Source organism: Mobula birostris, chromosome 7 (genome assembly GCF_030028105.1).
Source record: "Mobula birostris isolate sMobBir1 chromosome 7, sMobBir1.hap1, whole genome shotgun sequence".
Classification (NCBI taxonomy): Eukaryota; Metazoa; Chordata; class Chondrichthyes; order Myliobatiformes; family Myliobatidae; genus Mobula; species Mobula birostris.
The window spans coordinates 32275011-32292533 of NC_092376.1; the positions used below are offsets into that span (position 1 = coordinate 32275011).

At 40.1% G+C, this 17523-nt stretch overlaps 1 protein-coding gene across 1 annotated transcript in view; it reads right to left on the bottom strand.

Moving 5' to 3' along the window:
• The window catches only part of cog6 (component of oligomeric golgi complex 6), an 88592-nt gene that overhangs the window by 19455 nt on the left and 51614 nt on the right, over positions 1 to 17523 (bottom strand). The window contains exons 5-10 of the mRNA XM_072262859.1: positions 15695 to 15806; positions 15315 to 15397; positions 12917 to 12987; positions 6895 to 6988; positions 2522 to 2650; positions 2349 to 2440 (exon numbers count right to left, since the gene is read on the bottom strand). Of these exons, the coding sequence (XP_072118960.1) occupies positions 2349 to 2440; positions 2522 to 2650; positions 6895 to 6988; positions 12917 to 12987; positions 15315 to 15397; positions 15695 to 15806 (581 nt within the window). The remainder of the gene's footprint in view (positions 1 to 2348; positions 2441 to 2521; positions 2651 to 6894; positions 6989 to 12916; positions 12988 to 15314; positions 15398 to 15694; positions 15807 to 17523) is intronic.

Sequence of the window (17523 nt, forward strand, 5' to 3'; positions counted from 1 at the left end):
CCGAGAGGCAGGTCCGGATATTTGGAGGGTACGGCTCAGATCTGGGTCAGGATCCGTTCAGCAGTCTTATCACAGTTGGAAAGAAGCTGCTCCCAAGTCTGGCCGTACGAGTCTTCAAGCTCCTGAGCCTTCTCCCGGACGGAAGAGGGACAAAAAGTGTGTTGGCTAGGTGGGTCATGTCCTTGATTATCCTGGCAGCACTGCTCCGACAGCGTGCGGTGTAAAGTGAGTCCAAGGATGGAAGATTGGTTTGTGTGATGTGCTGCACCGTGTTCACGATCTTCTGCAGCTTCTTTCGGTCTTGGACAGGACAACTTCCATACCAGGTTGTGATGCACCCTAGAAGAATGCTTTCTACGGTGCATCTATAAAAATTAGTGAAGGTTTTAGGAGAAAGGCCAAATTTCTTTAGTTTTCTCAGGAAGTAAAGGCGCTGGTGGGCCTTCTTGGCAGTGGACTCTGCTTGGTTGGACCAAGTCAGGTCATTTGTGATATTGACCCCGAGGAACTTAAAGCTTTTGACCTGTTCCACTTGCACACCACCGATGTAAATTGGGTCGTGCGGTCCGCTACTCCTTCTGAAGTCAACAACCAACTCCTTCGTCTTGCTGACGTTGAGGGATAGGTTATTGTCTTCGCACCATGCCACCAGGTTCTTAATTTCCTCTCGTACTCAAACTCATTATTACCCGAGATACGGCCTACAATTGTTGTGTCATCAGCAAACTTATATATTGAGTTTGATGGAAACTTGGCTACACAATCATGGGTGTACAGTGAGTACAGCAGGGGGCTGAGTACACAGCCTTGTGGGGTACCGGTGCTCAGAGTGATTGTAGAGGAGAGCTTGTCCCCTATTTTTATTGCCTGGCTCTTGTCTGTGAGGAAGTTGAAGATCCAGCTGCAGATCTGAGTGCTAAGGCCCAGGTTCCAGAGCTTAGGAATCAGCTTATTTGGAATGATGGTATTAAAGGCAGAGCGGTAGTCAATGAAAAGAAGCCTTATGTATGCGTCTTTATTCTCCAGGTGTTCTAAGGAGGAATGTAGGGCCAGAGAGATGGCATCTGCTGCTGACCTGTTGCTCCGGTAGGTGAATTGCAAAGCGTCAAGGTTGACCGGTAGGCTGTGGTTGATGTGTGCCATAACCAATCTCTCGAAGCACTTCATAGCAATTGATGTCAGAGCCACAGGTCGATAGTCATTCAGGCATGCCACCTTGCTCTTCTTCGGCACTGGGATTATCGTTGCCTTCTTAAAACACGAGGGGATCTTAGACTGAAGCAAGGAGCAGTTGAAGATGTCAGCAAACACTCCAGCTAGCTTGCTTGCACAGGCCCGGAGAACCTGTCCTGGGACGTCATCTGGGCCCGTCGCCTTCCTTGGATTTATCTTCAGGAAGGCCCTTCTAACGTCCTCCTCGGTGACAAGGAATCTCGATGCCACCATGTCCGGTTCATCCGGAGGGAGCGGAACGCTCCTCTTCTGTTCGAATCTTGCGTAGAATACGTTAAGTTCGTCAGGAAGAGAAGCGCCACAGTTATTGATATTCCCAGCCTTTTCTTTGCGCCCAGTGATCTCAGTTAGACCCTGCCATAGTCTACCAGCATCCCTCTGGTTAGCCTGGGCTTCCAACTTGGCTCAATATTGCCTCTTGGCGCCCATAATGGCAATATTTTATTAGATTATAAATTTACACAGATTAGATTTTAAAATTATAGTTTGGGGCCACTAGTATTCTTAAATGCAAAACTGCAATTATTATTTTTTCTATCCTTCTGATGCTGTGATTGCTCCTCATTCAACATTATGACATAGCTTCAGTAATGCAATTGACATTTATGGTTCTGGCACTATCAATATTCCAACAAACTAACATGGACACATGATAGAGTTTGAAATTAAGGAAGCCCTGACACATTTTAGAATACATAATATATTTTCTTCATCCTTGTACAGTTCTATTTTGTGCATTATGTCTTCTACTTGAGAATCGGTTGTTTATATTTTCCTTATTTATCTGCAAATAGTAAAGAGAGCAAAATCCCTGTGATTTTTGTTCAGTTATTTTAATGGGACAACCACGTATAGCTTTTTCTCCTGAAATTAATTATGGCTACAACAAAAACCTCAGTGTAAAAGCAAATTAGCTTGTACAATATTCAATTGTTCCATTTAATAACGAGAATGTATACAGTATAAAACCCGAAATTCTTGCTCTTACTCTTCTGTTTAGTTTGTGATAGAAATTGGCTTTGAAGTGTCGTTGAATTTTAGAGAACTGGTTATACAAGGTTTCTGGAAAATTTCAATGTAGACAGCCCATGGAAGAAATTAAATGAGACAATTACCTTGCATAGTTACAAGCTTCAGCAAAGCTTCAAGATGCTCTTTCTCTGAAGCAGCTGCTTGGTGTAACCATGCCAACATATCTCCAACATATCTGAAAACACAAAATTAAGCAAAATTGGATTTCAGAAAACACTAACACAACAAAAAGAATGATGAGCGTTTAATGGCATACCTTAAAGGATCATGAGAGTGCATTTCAATTGGCCGAGGAGTTCCACCAGGTCCACCTCTGGTGAGAGCGTCTATAAAACCACGAACTACTGCGCTTCTCCTTGCGGTTCCAAATTCATCAAGTATGTAGCTAGATTAATAAATACATGCAAAATGAATGACAGAAAACTGGAAAAACAGTGAAATAAATTAGTATTCCAAATCCTAAATGAGTAGATATTCTATAAAAATTAGCTTTCCAAATTATCTCATTTACAGAGCTACTTTGCAGTACCATACATACATTCATTCATTTATTTTATCTGTGGACCAATCAGACACTTCCCCACCTTCCCTGCAACATAAACCTAACTATTTTTTCTCTTTTCCATTTCTGACATGGATCAACAGCATGAAACTTAATTGTATTTTGTTTTCCACAGGTTTCGTGCCCATTGGTGAAGCAATGGCACTCACTACCAAATTGAAGAAACTGCATTTTAATGAACCCTTTGGGAAGGAATTGCCTTTTCCCAGCATAATTGGTATCAAGAATCAGAATATCAATATCTATCATGTCAAGCAACCCAGCCAAGCAGTTAATCATCTTGAAGAATTCTGACAGCGAGCAAAATAAGGAGGAAAAGGCTCACAATATTTTTAAAATCTTATAAACCACAGAACTTAGGAGATATACATAATATTCTCATGATAGTTGAAATACAGATGTATCATTTTAAAATTCATTACATCATGAAATTTTTTTTATTAATTTCCTAATTTCTTGATATTAACATTGGAAAATGTTGAAAGACAGCATCCAAGTGGAAAGTCGATGAACTAGATATTTTGATACACACACAAAATGCTGGAGGAACTCAGCAGGCCAGGCAGCATCTATGGAAAAGAACTGCTGAAGGGTTGTCGGCCCAAAATGTCGACTGTACTCTTTTCCATAGATGCTGCTTGGCCTGCTGAGTTCATCCAACATTTTGTGTATGTTGCTCAGATTTTCAGCATCTGAAGATTTTCTCTTGTTTTAGATTCTTTGGTGGTAGTTTCTTGGTATCATAACATATAATTTCATTATTATTATAAGCATGGAATCTGGGCTAATAAATTTCATAAGATTTCAATCACTTGATCCTTACTCTCACTGAAAGCTTTTAAAAAAGAAAACAGCTTCAATTTTCTTCTAGAATGATTAAAGTGATAAGACATAAATTGTAAAATGAAGGCATATAGCTTTTTTTTCTTAACTTTTTTCTTAAAAATGCATGTAGGTAAATAATATTCATTTGTACTTGATGCCTTTCTTGGGAATGGTCTGCTCATTTGCTTAAAAATGTAATTTTCCTTTCCTTTTCACATTTCCAGAGACAGTAGCCAGGCTAACCCAACAGCCCAATCAGCAGCAGGAGCAGGTCACAGCAACGAGGATTCTCGCAAGTCAGTGACGCTTGCTTAAAAGAAGACCTTCGTGGGCGTTTGGACTCATTCTGGCAGCCCAATCAGCGGCAGGAGCAGGCCACAGCAATGAGGTTTCTCACAGGCTTACGACACTTCTTTAAAAGGATGGAAGGGAAGAGCCGGACAGCCATTGCTGGGAGTAGGCCAATGGTGAGAGTAGGAGCGTCAGGCTTCGGCTCGAAAGAAGCGTTGGCTCTGGGTAAGCTTTCTCTTGCTGTACCTGGTGTAGTAAATGGCTGTTGTGTGTTCTTTATGCTGGATGTTGGAGACCTGGAATACCTAGTCTCCCAGGGAACTACATCTGCATGAAGTGCATTTGTCTGCAGCTCCTTGAAGACCGTGTTCGGGATTTAGAGCAGCAGCTGGATGACCTTTGGCTTGTATGGGAGAGTGAGGAGATAATCGATCAGAGTTACAGGGAAGTAGTCACTCCTAAGTAGCAGGAGGCAGATAGCTGGGTGACTGTCAGGAGAAATGGAAATGTGAATAGGCAGTTAGTGCAGAGCACCCCTGTGGCCATTCCCCTCAATAATAAGCATACTGTTTTGGATACTGATGTGGGGGATGACCTCCCAGGAGAATGCCAAGGAGACCAGGATACTGGTACTGAGCATAGATCCTTGGTGCAGAAGGAAAAGAAGAAGAGGAGAGTGGTAGTAATAGGGGACTCAATAGTCAGGGGAACAGAGAGGAGATTCTTTGGACGTGAATGGGTCACCCGAATGTTATGTTGCCTCCCAGGTGCCAGGGTCAGTGACGTCTCAGACCATGTCTGCAACATTTTGGAAGGGGAGGGAGAGCAGCGAATGTCTTGGAAAATATTGGTACCAATGACATAGGAAGGAAAAGTAAAGAGGTCCTGAAAAGAGAGTTTAGAGAAGCAGGCCCTTCTGGGTACTAATTTCTGGAATGCTGCCTGTGCCACATGCCAGTAAGGGTAGAAACAGGATGATTTGGCAACTTAATGCATGGCTGAAAAGCTCATGCAGAGAGCAGGGCTTCAGGTTCTTGGGTCACTGGGATCTCTTTTGGTGGAGGTACAACCTGTACAAAAGGGATAGGTTGCAACTGAACCCAAGGGGAACCAATATTCTTGTGGGCAGGTTTGTTAGAGCTGTTGGGGAGGGTTTAAACTAATTTGACAGTGGGGTGGGAACCAGAGTGAAGGGACTCAGTACAGGATAGATAGCAAAAAAACAAAGATAGTGTGTAGTCAGACTGTCAGGATGGGCAGGCAGATGATAGGACATAATTGCAGCCAGGGTGAGTGTCAGTGCATTAGGGATGCAGAATCAAAAAGGGTAGCAAATATAATACTCTTAAGTGTTATATCTCAATAAGGTGAATGATCTCGTTGCACTTTTACAGATTGTCAGGTATGATATTGTGGCCATCAGTGAATCATGGCGGAAGGATGGCTGTAGTTGGGAGCTAATTGTCCAAAGTTACACGTTGTATCAGTGAGATAGGAAGGTTGGCTGCCAGTGGTATCCCACGGCAGTCAGTGTTGGGACCGCTTCTTTTATGCTGTAAATCAATGATTTATGATGGAATAGATAGCTTCGTTGCCGCTTCCAGATGATACAAAGATTGCTGGAGGGGCAGGTAGTGTTGAGGAAACAGGTAGGATGCGGAAGGACTTAGACAGATTAAGAGAATGGGCAAGAAAGTGGCAAATGAAATATAATGTTGGAAAATGCATGGTCATGCACTTTGGTAGTAGAAATAAACGTGCAGACTATTTTCTAAACAGGGAGAAAATCCAAAAATCTGAGATGCAAAGGATCTTGGGAGTCCTTGTGCAGAGCACCGTAAAGGTTAACTTGTAGTTAGAGTCAGTGGTGAGGAAGGCAAATACAATGTTAGCATTAATTTCAAGAGGTCTAGAATACAAAAGCAGGGATGTGATGCTGAGGCTTTATAAGGCACTGGTGAGGCCTCTCCTTGAGTGCTGTGAACAGTTTTGGGCTCCTCGTCTTAAAAAAAATGTGCTGGTATTGGAAAGGGTTCAGAGGTGGTTCACAAGGATGATTCTAGGGATGAAAGGGTTTTCATATGAGGAATATTTGACAGCTCTGGGTCTGTACCCACTGGAATTTAGAAGGATGAGAGGGGAATCTCATTGAAACCTTTTGAATGTTGAAAGGCCTACACAGAGTAGATGTGGGAAGGATGTTTCCCATGGTGTGGGAGTCTAGAACAAGAGGGAACAGCCTCAGGATACAGGGACATCCATTTAAACAGAGATGCAGATAAATTTCTTTCGCCAGAGGATGGTGAATTTTTGGAACTTATTATCACAGGCAGCTGTGGATGCCAGGCTGTTGGGTGTATTTAGGCAGAACTTCATAGGTTCTTGACTGGTCATGGCATCAAAGGTTGTAGGGAGAAGGTCAGGGAGTGAGGCTGAGGAGGGGGAAAAAAGGATTGGTCATGATTGAATGGCGGAGCAGACTCGACGGGCCAAATGACCTAATTCTGCTCCTATGTCTTATGGTCTAACATGAAACTTCAAAGACTGAAGTGTTTTTGTGCAAATGGAGATTTTCACCATTGCAAGGATAGCTATTGTTCTGCACAAAGATACAAGGCCAAAGAATTTAACTAACTTTTGCTGTATACTTAGCTTCTGAATTACAATTGCATGTTGCAATATAAATGATCAAGGAATCTTCCACAACAGTTTACATTAAAATTTTGGATATGGACAAGAAAGTAATGAATTAGAGGGAGAAGTGAAGAGACAGAGGTGGAAGACGACACAATATAACATCCAAATTCACGCCAAGATTAGTTGATGAAAGTCTGATGTAATATAAAACTCCTCAGACCAGGACAAGATGCAATTCTTATAAAGCACATTCCTTTTTCTCTTTATTTTTGCCTTGGTAAAGAATAATGTGGTGAAAACAATACAATACTAACTTGTAGAGTACAGGTCGATCCTGCAGAGCCTCCATCGCTTGAGTTAGTGCTGGAGAAACATCACAGGCTTCCTGAGTAAGAGTTCTGGATTCAACTATATATATTTAAAAAAAACAAAAAAAATCTAAGTATTTTCTGAGTTTTATTACCTCGCATTTAAATTAAATTAAGCTGGTTTGCTTTCCAAGTAGCTAACATAATGCTATTACTATCAAAATGTTACCATTGTACTCTAATTATTAAACAAAGACGTACCAGTTCAAGAACAAACCAAGAATCTGATTCAAATTTAAATCACAAGTCATGACTCTAATTGTACTGTTAAAATATTAGTTATGTGCCATTTGGACATGGCAATTTAGGAAGGGTGCAGAAAACATTTATTTGAACAATTCTAGGAATAAACTAACGGTTGTCAACATTGCAGAGAAGAATGAGCTTAAATAGAATTGCTTAAACCAGATATGGTTACAAAAAGTTCAGAACTATTATGGCTGAAGAGCCAATATCCGGAAAATGTAGATTGAAAGTGATGGTCAACAGAACCTGAGGTAACATACAGTGATGCTAGAAAGTTTGAACTCTGTAGAATTTACTCTATTTCTGCATAAATATGACCTAAAATGTGATCAGATCTTCATGCGTTCTAAAACTAGATAAAGAGAACCCAATTAATTAACACAAAGACATTACACTTGCTCATTTATTTATTGAGAAAAATTATCCAATATTACATATATTTGTTGGAAAAAAGTATGTGAACCTTTGCTTTCAGTAACTGGTATGACACCCTTGAACAGCAATAATGTCAACCAAACGTTTCTGGTGATCAGTCCTGCACATCGGCCTGGAGGCCATTCCTCCTTGCAAAACTGCTTCAACTCTGGGATGGTGGTGTGCTTCTTTGCATGGACGACTTGCTTCAGATCCTTCCACAACTTTTCTATAGCATTAAGCTCAAGACATTGACTCAGCCATTCCAAAATGCAAATTTTCTTCTTTTTAAACCATTCTGTTGTTAATTTACTCATCTTTCAGATCATTGTCTTGTTGCATTATCCAACTTCTGTTAAACTTCAGGTGATAGACTGCTATCCTGATATTCTCTTGTAAAATGTCTTGATACAATTTTGAATTCATTGCTCCTTCAATGATAGCAAGTTGTCCAGGCCCTGAGGCAGCAAAGCAGCCCCATGGATTGATACCTGGAAATATGATCTTGTAGCTATTAGTGAAACGTGGTTGCAGGAGGGGTGTGATTGGCAACTAAATATTCCAGGATTTCGTTGCTTCAGGTGTGACAGGAGGGGTAAGAGGGGGAGGTGTTGCATTGCTTGTCAGAGAAAAAAAAGCAGCGGTGCTCTGGCAGGATAGACGAGTGGACTCGTCTAGGGAGGCTATTTGCATGGAATTGAGGAATAGGAACGGTGTTGTGATGCTCAATAGGGGTGTATTATAGACCACCTAAAGGGGACCAAGAACTGGAGGAGCAAATTTGTAAGGAGATAGCAGATATTTGTAGTAAGCACAAGGTTGTGATTGTGGGAGATTTTAATTTTCCACACATAGACTGGGAAGCCCATTCTATAAAAGGGCTGGATGGTTTGGAGTTTGTCAAATGTGTGCAAGATAGTTTTTTGCAGCAATACATAGAGGTACCAACTAGAGAAGGGGCAGTTTTGGATCTCCTGTTAGGGAATGAGATAGGACAGGTGACGGAGGTTTGTGTTGGGGAGCACTTCGGGTCCAGTGATTACAATACCTTAGTTTCAATATAACTATGGAGAAGGATAGGACTGGACCTAGGGTTGAGATTTTTGATTGGAGAAAGGCTAACTTTGAGGAGATGCGAAAGGATTTAGAAGGAGTGGATTGGGACAATTTGTTTTATGGGAAGAATGTAATACAGAAATGGGGGTAATTTAAATGTGAAATTTTGAGAGTACAGAATCTTTACGTTCCTGTTAGGTTGAAAGGAAAGGTTAAAAGTTTGAGAGCGCCATGGTTTTCAAGGAATATTGGAAACTTGGTTCGGAAAAAGAGAAATATCTACAATAAATATAGGCAGCATGGAGTAACTGAGGTGCTTGAGGAATATAAAGAATGTAAAAAGAATCTTAAGAAAGAAATTAGAAAAGCTAAAAGAAGATACAAGGCTGCTTTGGCAAGTAAGGTGAAAATAAATCCAAAAGGTTTCTACAGTTATGTTAATACCAAAAGGATAGTGAGGGATAAAATTGGTCCCTTAGAGAATCAGAGTGGACAGCTATGTGCGGAGCCAAAAGAGATGGGGGGAGATTTTGAACAATTTCATTTCTTCAGTATTCACTAAGGAAAAGGATATTGAATTGTGTAAAATAAAGGAAACAAGGAGGGTCGTTATGGAAAGTATGACGATTAAAGAAGAGGAAGTACTGGCGTTTTTAAGGAATATAAAAGTGGATAAGTCTCCGGGTCTGGACAAGATATTCCCTAGGACCTGAAGGAAGTTAGTGTGGAAATAGCAGGGGCTCTGAAAGAAATATTTCAAATGTCATTAGAAATGGGAATGGTGCTGGAGGATTGGCGTATTGCTCATGTAGCTCCATTGTTTAAAAAGGGTTCTAAGAGTAAACCTAGCAATTATCGGCCTGTGAGCTTGACATCAGTGGTGAGTAAATTGATGGAAGGTATTCTTAGAGATGGCATATATAATTATCTGGATAGACAGGGTCTGATTAGGAACAGTCAACATGGATTTGTGCATGGAAGGTCATGTTTGACAAATCTTATTGAATTTTTTGAAGAGGTTACTAGGAATGTTGACGAGGGTAAAGCGGTGGATGTTGTCTATATGGACTTTAGTAAGGCCTTTGACAAGGTTCCACACGGAAAGTTAGTTAGGAAGGTTCAATCGTTAGGCATTAATATCGAAGTAGTAAAATGGATTCAGCAGTGGCTGGATGGGAGACGCCAGAGAGTAGTGGTGGATAACTATGTGTCAGATTGGAGGACGGTGTGTAGCGGTGTGCCTCAGGGATCTGTACTGGGTCCAATGTTGTTTGTCAGATATATTAATGATCTGGATGATGGGGTGGTAAATTGGATTAGTAAGTATACAGATGACACTAAGATAGGTGGCGTTGTGGATAATGAAGTAGGTTTTCAAAGCTTGCAGAGAGATTTAGGACAGTTAGAAGAGTGGGCTGAAAGATGGCAGATGGAGTTTAATGCTGAAAAATGTGAGGTGCTACATTTTGGTAGAACTAATCAAAATAGGACATACAAGGTAAATAGGGCATTGAAGAATGTTGTAGAACAGAGGGATCTAGGAATAATGGTGCTTAGTTCCCTGAAGGTAGAATCTCATGTCGATAGGGTGGTGAAGAAAGCTTTTGGTATGCTGGCCTTTATTAATCAGAGCATTGAGTATAGGAGTTGGCATGTAATGTTGAAATTGTATAAGGCATTGGTGAGGCCAAATTTGGAGTATTGTGTACAGTTCTGGTCACCAAATTATAGGAAAGATGACAATAAAATTGAGAGAGTACAGAGGAGGTTTACTAAAATGTTGCCTGGGTTTCATCTCCTAAGTTACAGAGAAAGGTTGAACAAGTTAGATCTTTATTCTTTGGAGCATAGAAGGTTGAGAGGGGACTTGATAGAGGTGTTTAAAATTATGAGGGGGATTGATAGAGTTGACGTGGATAGGCTTTTTCCATTGAGAATGGGGGAGATTCAAACAAGAGGACTTGAGTTGAGAGTTAAAGGGCAAAAGTTTAGGGGTAACATGAGGGGGAACTTCTTTACTCAGAGAGTGGTAGCTGTGTGGAACGAGCTTCCAGCAGAAGTGGTTGAGGCAGGTTCGATGTTGTCGTTTAAAGTTAAATTGGATAGATATATGGACAGGAAAGGAATGGAGGGTTATGGGCTGAGTGCAGGTCGGTGGGACTAGGTGAGAGTAAGAGTTCGGCATGGACTAGGAGGGTCGAGATGGCCTGTTTCTGTGCTGTAATTGTTATATGGTTATATGTTATATAGTTAAATCGGCGGGAGGAGAAGATGGCAGCGCACCGCGTCTGTGCAGCTCTCCGGTGGAAAATGATGTCGTATCTGTTAAATAGGGGCCGTGGACAATTCTGATTTGATGGAGAATGGACGTGAAAGCACAGAGGAACATCTGGAGAAATTTCTGAAACGCCCGTCTGCTGCTGTCGTGACTATGTAGTCGGGAATTTTTCAGAGGGTAGTCCTCAAAATCCCCGGCCTTGCCTGCTTTTGGCGACTGAGAAGGAGGTCGAATCGTTCGGCAGAGATGCCGCTCAGTACTCGGTGTCGGAGAGCTGATCAGAGCTCGAAGTTTTCGGATGACTCAGAGTCGAACTGGGGTCAGCAAGGCAGGGAGAGTTTTTCTTCCTTCTCCCGTCAGCATGAGATGTGGGACATTTGAGAAACTTTGAACTTTACTATGCTCACGGACTTTCTTCATCAGGTTATGGTATTGTTACACTGTTTGTAACTATATGTATAATTATGTGGTTTTGTCAGTTTTTTCAGTCTTGGTTTGTCCTGTGTTTTGTGATATCACACCGGAGGAAATAACGTATCATTTCTCAATGCATGCATTACTAAATGACAATAAAAAGGGGACTACGTGTCTTCATAATCTAAATCATGATGCTCCTTCCACCATGACGTTTTGGTGTTTATGTGCAATACCCTTTTTCCTCCAAATGTAGCAAGATGTATTTGTGCCAAAAAGTTCAACTTTTGTCTCATCTGTCCACAGAATATTGTCCCAGAAGCATTGTACTCAGGTGGTCTTCTGCAAACTTGAGACATGCTGCAATATTTTTTTTTTGGAGAGCAGTGGTTTCCCCTACGATGTCCTTCCATGAACACCATTCTTGTTTAGTGTTTTACTCATAGTGGACACATGAAGATACTTTAGCAACTTTAGCAAGTTCTAGAAATTTCTGTAGGTCTTTTGCTGTTACCCTTGAGTTCTTTTTCATCTCCTTCAGCATTGCATGTTGTGCTGTCGGTGTGATCTTTGCAGGATGCCACTCCTGGGGAGAGTAGCAACAGTACTGAGTTTCCTCCATTTGTAGACAATTTCTCTTACTGTGGACTGATGAACACTCTGGTCTTTAAAATGCTTTTGTAGCCTTTTCCAGCTTCATACATCTCTACAATTCTTCTTCTATGGTCCTTTGAAAGTTGTTTGATCGAGGGACAGTGAACATAAACAGATCTTTCTTGAGAAGAGCAGGCTCTGTCAGTAATATGACTGTGTGTGTCTTTTTTCATAGGGCAGGGCAACTCTAGAATCTACATGTCCCATCTCATCTCATTGATTTGAAAACCTGACTCCAAATAGCTTTTGCAGAGAGCACTACGTCAGAGGTTCACATACTTTTTCCAACAAATACAGGCAGCATTGGATAATTTTTCTCATAAATAAATGAACAAGTATAATGTTTTGTGTTATTTATTTAAATAGATTCTCTTTATCTAGTTTTAGGACGCGTGAAGATCTGATCACATTTTAGGTCATATTTATGCATAAATAGAGAAAATTCTGCAGGGTTCACAAATTTTCTAGCACCACTGTATTGTATTTTATTGTAAATAATAGTTACAATAGATTATTTTGCCTGACAGGACACTAACAATAGACTCAATCAAATCTTGGATAAAAGGGACTTGATTACATAAATGGGGTAGGCTCAAAGCATCATATTGCCAGTTGCTCCTGCTATTTCTAATGTTCTTACATACAAGGGAATTTAACTGGTGTGTGGCACATCTAAAATTACCTTGAACTTATTCCAAAGAATAAACCGCTGAAACAAAGTGACTACATCAAACCAAAACATGAAATAGACAGAACAGCTTTTCATTATGAATAATGTAAAAATAGATATATCATTCACTTATTTGAATCATTTTTAGTTTATGTGTTTTTCAAAACATCATTAACAGTCCTTTACATATATCGAACTTCAATATACTTGATATGTGCTTCTGACATCAGACATACCTTGTGCCCATCTGTAAAGTTTTTCATATGATGTCTCTTGGAGGAGGGCCATCTGTTCCATAATTTCCAAACTTTGAAATATAGAAAGGAATTAACATTCTGCAACAACCACTAACATTGTATATATAAACTTGTCTACATTGCAAATGCTGTATTACAGAGAAAGCACTTTCCTGGAAACATACACAACTTTGTAAAACAATCTGGTTTAGCAAGTAAAACTTTGATTGATTGATGAGCAATCTGGATTTACAATTCTATATAATGAACAATATAAGAACCTACATAATTATTCAGCACTTTTTGAAAAATGGATTCATTCTCTCAAGTGCAGTTTGTCTTCTCGGACCATAAGACATAGGAACAGAAACAGGCCATTTAGCCCACTGAGACTGATCCATCATCCCTCTCAACCCAATTCTTTTGCCTTCTCCTGTAACCTTTGACACACTGACTAATCAAGAACCTATCATCCTCAAATATACTCAATGACTTGGCCTCCACTGCTGTCCATGGCAATGATTTCCACAGATTCACTACCCTTTGCCTCCTGCCAGTTGGTCAATCTTCTATCCATGCTAGTAGCTTTTCTGTAATACCATGGGCTCTTACTTTGCTAAGCAGCCTCATGTGCAGCACCTTGTCAAAGGCCTGCAAATCCAAGTAAACAACATCCACACCCTTCCTTATCTATCCTGCCTATAGTTTCCTTAAAGAATTCCAACGCATTTGACAGGCAAGCTTTCCCCTTAAGGAAAGCACACTGACTTTGGCCTACTTTATCATATGTCCCCAAATACCCTGAAGCCTTAATAATGGACTCCAACATCTTCCCAACTACTTAAGTCAAGCCAACAGGCCTATAATTTTCCATCTTCTGCCTCCCTTCCTTCTTAAAGAGTGGACTGACATTTGCCATTTTCCAGTCCTCTGGAACCATTCCAGAATCTAGTGATTCTTGAAAGATTGTTACTAATGCCTCCACAATCTCTTCAACTATCTCTTTCAGTTCCTCTGGTATGTAGTCCATCTGATCCAGGTGTCTTATTTACATTCAGACCTTTCAGTTTCCCAGTAGCAACTACACTTACTTCTGATGACAATATACCAAACATAAATCTTCAATGTCTGTGATCTTTCAGTGTTTAGGCTATTTCACATTTAAATATTGCACAAATTTACTGTAAAATTATCATATTGTTTGATTTTTTGTTTTAGAAAATGTATTACAAAAATTTTCAGTGACATTTATTTATCCAGTAATTAACTTAAAGCAAGGCTGCTGGAAGTCTGAAATAACATAAAACAAGGTGTTGGAAATACTCAGCAAGTTAACTAGCATCTGTGGAGAGAAAAATGGAGAGTGTTTCAGATCAACATCTCCTACACAAAATAGATGATTTCCAGATTCAACCTTTAGCATGTGATGAATTATTTTATTTCTGCCATTCTGAATTCCACCAATAGCTTAATTTCAGAATTAGGAATATAGAAAATTTGTCCAGGATTTCTATATTTGATTCAATGGATTCTGCTTTTCTTAGGCACTAGTGATGTCCCTGAAATCTGCTATTTTAATCAATAAAAGTGAAACTCCCTGACTTCAAACCATTTTTCTACATCTATATCAAGAGTAATAAACACAAAATGCTGAAGGAACTCAGCAAGTCAGGCAGCATTTAAAGAGAGGAACAGTTGATGTTTCTGGCTGAGACCCTTCATGAGGAAGGGAGAAGAAGCCAGAATAGAAGGTGAGGAGAGGGCAGAGAGTACAAGCTGGCAGGTAATAGATGAAGCCAGTTGAGGGGGAAGGTAGGTGGTGGATGAGGGGGAATGAAGTGAGAAGCTGAGGTGATAAGTGGAACAGGTAAGGGGCTGAAGAAGTAATCATATAGGAGAGGAGAGTGGACGATGGGAGAAAGGGAATGAGGAGGAGCACCAGAAGGAGGTGAAGAGCAGGTGTGCAGAAGAGAAGAGATAACTTTATTATTATTTCAGCTCAGTTTTTAATAGTATTTAGCACTCATTTTACATGCTGTAATCCAGATTCATGATTGTTTTGTCTTTCAGCTCTTCTATTCATCCTGAAGGAGGACCTCAGCCGACTGTTTATTCCTTTCCATAGATGCTGCCTGATCTGCTGAGTTCCACCACTATTTCGTGTGTGTGCTGCCTTGGACGTCCAGCGTCTGCACAATTCTTGTGTTCATCTTCTACTCAACTTTGCTGCTGTTAAATACCTTACTCCATAGCTTATAAGCAAGATTATCTCTCTCATGGTGCTGTTCAGATGTAATATTTTGTTACTGTTCCTTATAATTTCTCAAATCAAACCAAAATGCTTCATAAGTTGGAAAATAGAAGTTCATGCAGAAGAACAATTAAGGATATTCCTTACCCTGCAGTTTGCTGGTTTGTTCGTAACAGAACCTTCACATCATTGTGAATCTGTTTCACTTTTCCAAGTGCTTTAAAGAAGTCCTAAAAGTATACACAAAATTACACAGCACAATTTTGTAAATGTAATGCTTCTGCTACATAATAGACATATGATCGAAGATTGAGGATCAACTTTATTCAGCGTATCCATTTACATGTATTAGGAGTTTCCTATGATATGTTGGTCAGGGTGTGACATGCAATAAAAAAAAATATCCAAAATTATAAAGAATAAAGAATTACATAAAACAAAGATAGAGGTTAAAGGACAGATATGGAATAAATTATGCATAAATACATAAATATCAGCATGTATTTACAACGTAATATATGGATTACCTCTGTAATCGGCCCCTCTCTCGGACCTCGAAGAATATTCAGCTCTTCTACAGTTAATTGAAACTTAGACAAGAAAGCATTTGCCACCTCAGATCGGATTTCTAATCGCTGACTGCAATTGAAATGAAAATTCAGATCAGAGATACAATTACAATTTTCTCCTGCCTGGACTATAACACTCAGCCTTCAGTATATTGGGCAAACATACACCACTGCCGCACAAAAAGAAACAGGTAGAAAAATTCGATCACATTGTACATCACTAGGCTGTCGTACCATTTTCTGCTAACCTGGTCACCAGTATATCAACTACAGCTGTTATATAAGAAAAACTGAATTGATTATGATGGAACTGGTATTCACAAGTACACCGGCTTTGTAAACAGTGGGCAAGAACAAAAGATATGGTAAACAAGTTCATTAGCTGACATCTGATCTTAGCAAATTCAAGTGCATTCCATGCCCTCTTTTCATTGCTACCATCAGAAAGGAGATACAGAAGCCTAGAGGCACACACCCAGTGGTTCAGGAACAGCTTCTTCCACACTCCCATCTGATTTCTAAATGGACATTGAATTCATAAACATCCCTTTTTTATTATTTCTGTTTTTGCGCCAGTATTTTTAACTTAACTATTTAATATACATATATATCCTTACTGTAATTTTTTTTCTATATTTATCATGTATTGCATTGTACTGCTACTGCTAAATTAACAAATTTCACAGCATATGCTGATATTAAACCTGATTCTGAAGAAAAGACAAATATAACAGTTTCAGTATCACTATTCTTTTGAACACTTTAAGAGACTTCATATTGCGCCCTTAATGCTTCGGGTGATGCTACAGTGGTTCTGAGCCAATGTGCCAGTTTTCTGCCCCACTGCTCCCTGACAACAAATTCACAGAAAGACAAGGGAAAACATGGACCGCTATCCCAATGTCAGGAACTACCGCTGAGCAAAGGCAAATGTTGATGATCAAATAGGCCTTGGTCAATTAACAAAAAGATTATTTGAAGTTCCAGACTCCAGACCTTTCACAAATTCCTGGCTTCCTCGCTAGCAGTGATCAACACCTTCTTAAAAATGCTCTTGAAACCTGGATTAACTCTGGCAAATTCTTCACGACACGCGAGAACTACCAACAATGGTTTCTCCACAAAATCCTCCAAATTTAGTGAAAGGGTAGGCAAACCAACATCAGTGTCCTCCTCCAGGCCAACATACCCAGCACCGAGACCCAGGTAATGCAATTAACTGTGTTGGGAAGGGCATGTCACTCACATGCCTGGGTGTAGAATCCTAAAACAAACAGACTACTCCCAAGCTCTGTCACAGGAAGTGATTCAGGTACGTGCTTACATTGTTAGTGAAGGAGTGCAACATCTCTACTGATTCTTGGGAATCCCTAAGTACCCAGGGGGTGGTTTTGAGAATCCTGAGTCTATGCATCCGGAGCACACAGAAGCACACAAGTCATGGAAGGCACGTACGACTTCACGAACTACCTATCCATATTCCCTATCAGGCACCTCTGACTCCCAAATGAGGAGTCTTCCCACATTGGCCTTATAAGGGAAAAATAATGGAATTATCGCAGCAAATGACACAGTACAAAGTGGATATGACCACTTTATCTGTTTTTAATATTGATTCAACGACGAAGATTATCTGGCATTGGAGAATAACTTACTCTTTGAAACAGTACCATGGCAACAGTCACTTTCTGGAAAGACACTGACTTATCATCTCATCTAAATAATAGTACATCTGTCACTCCATCACACCTTTGGTACTGCATAATAAAGTAAGACCAACATCTTGT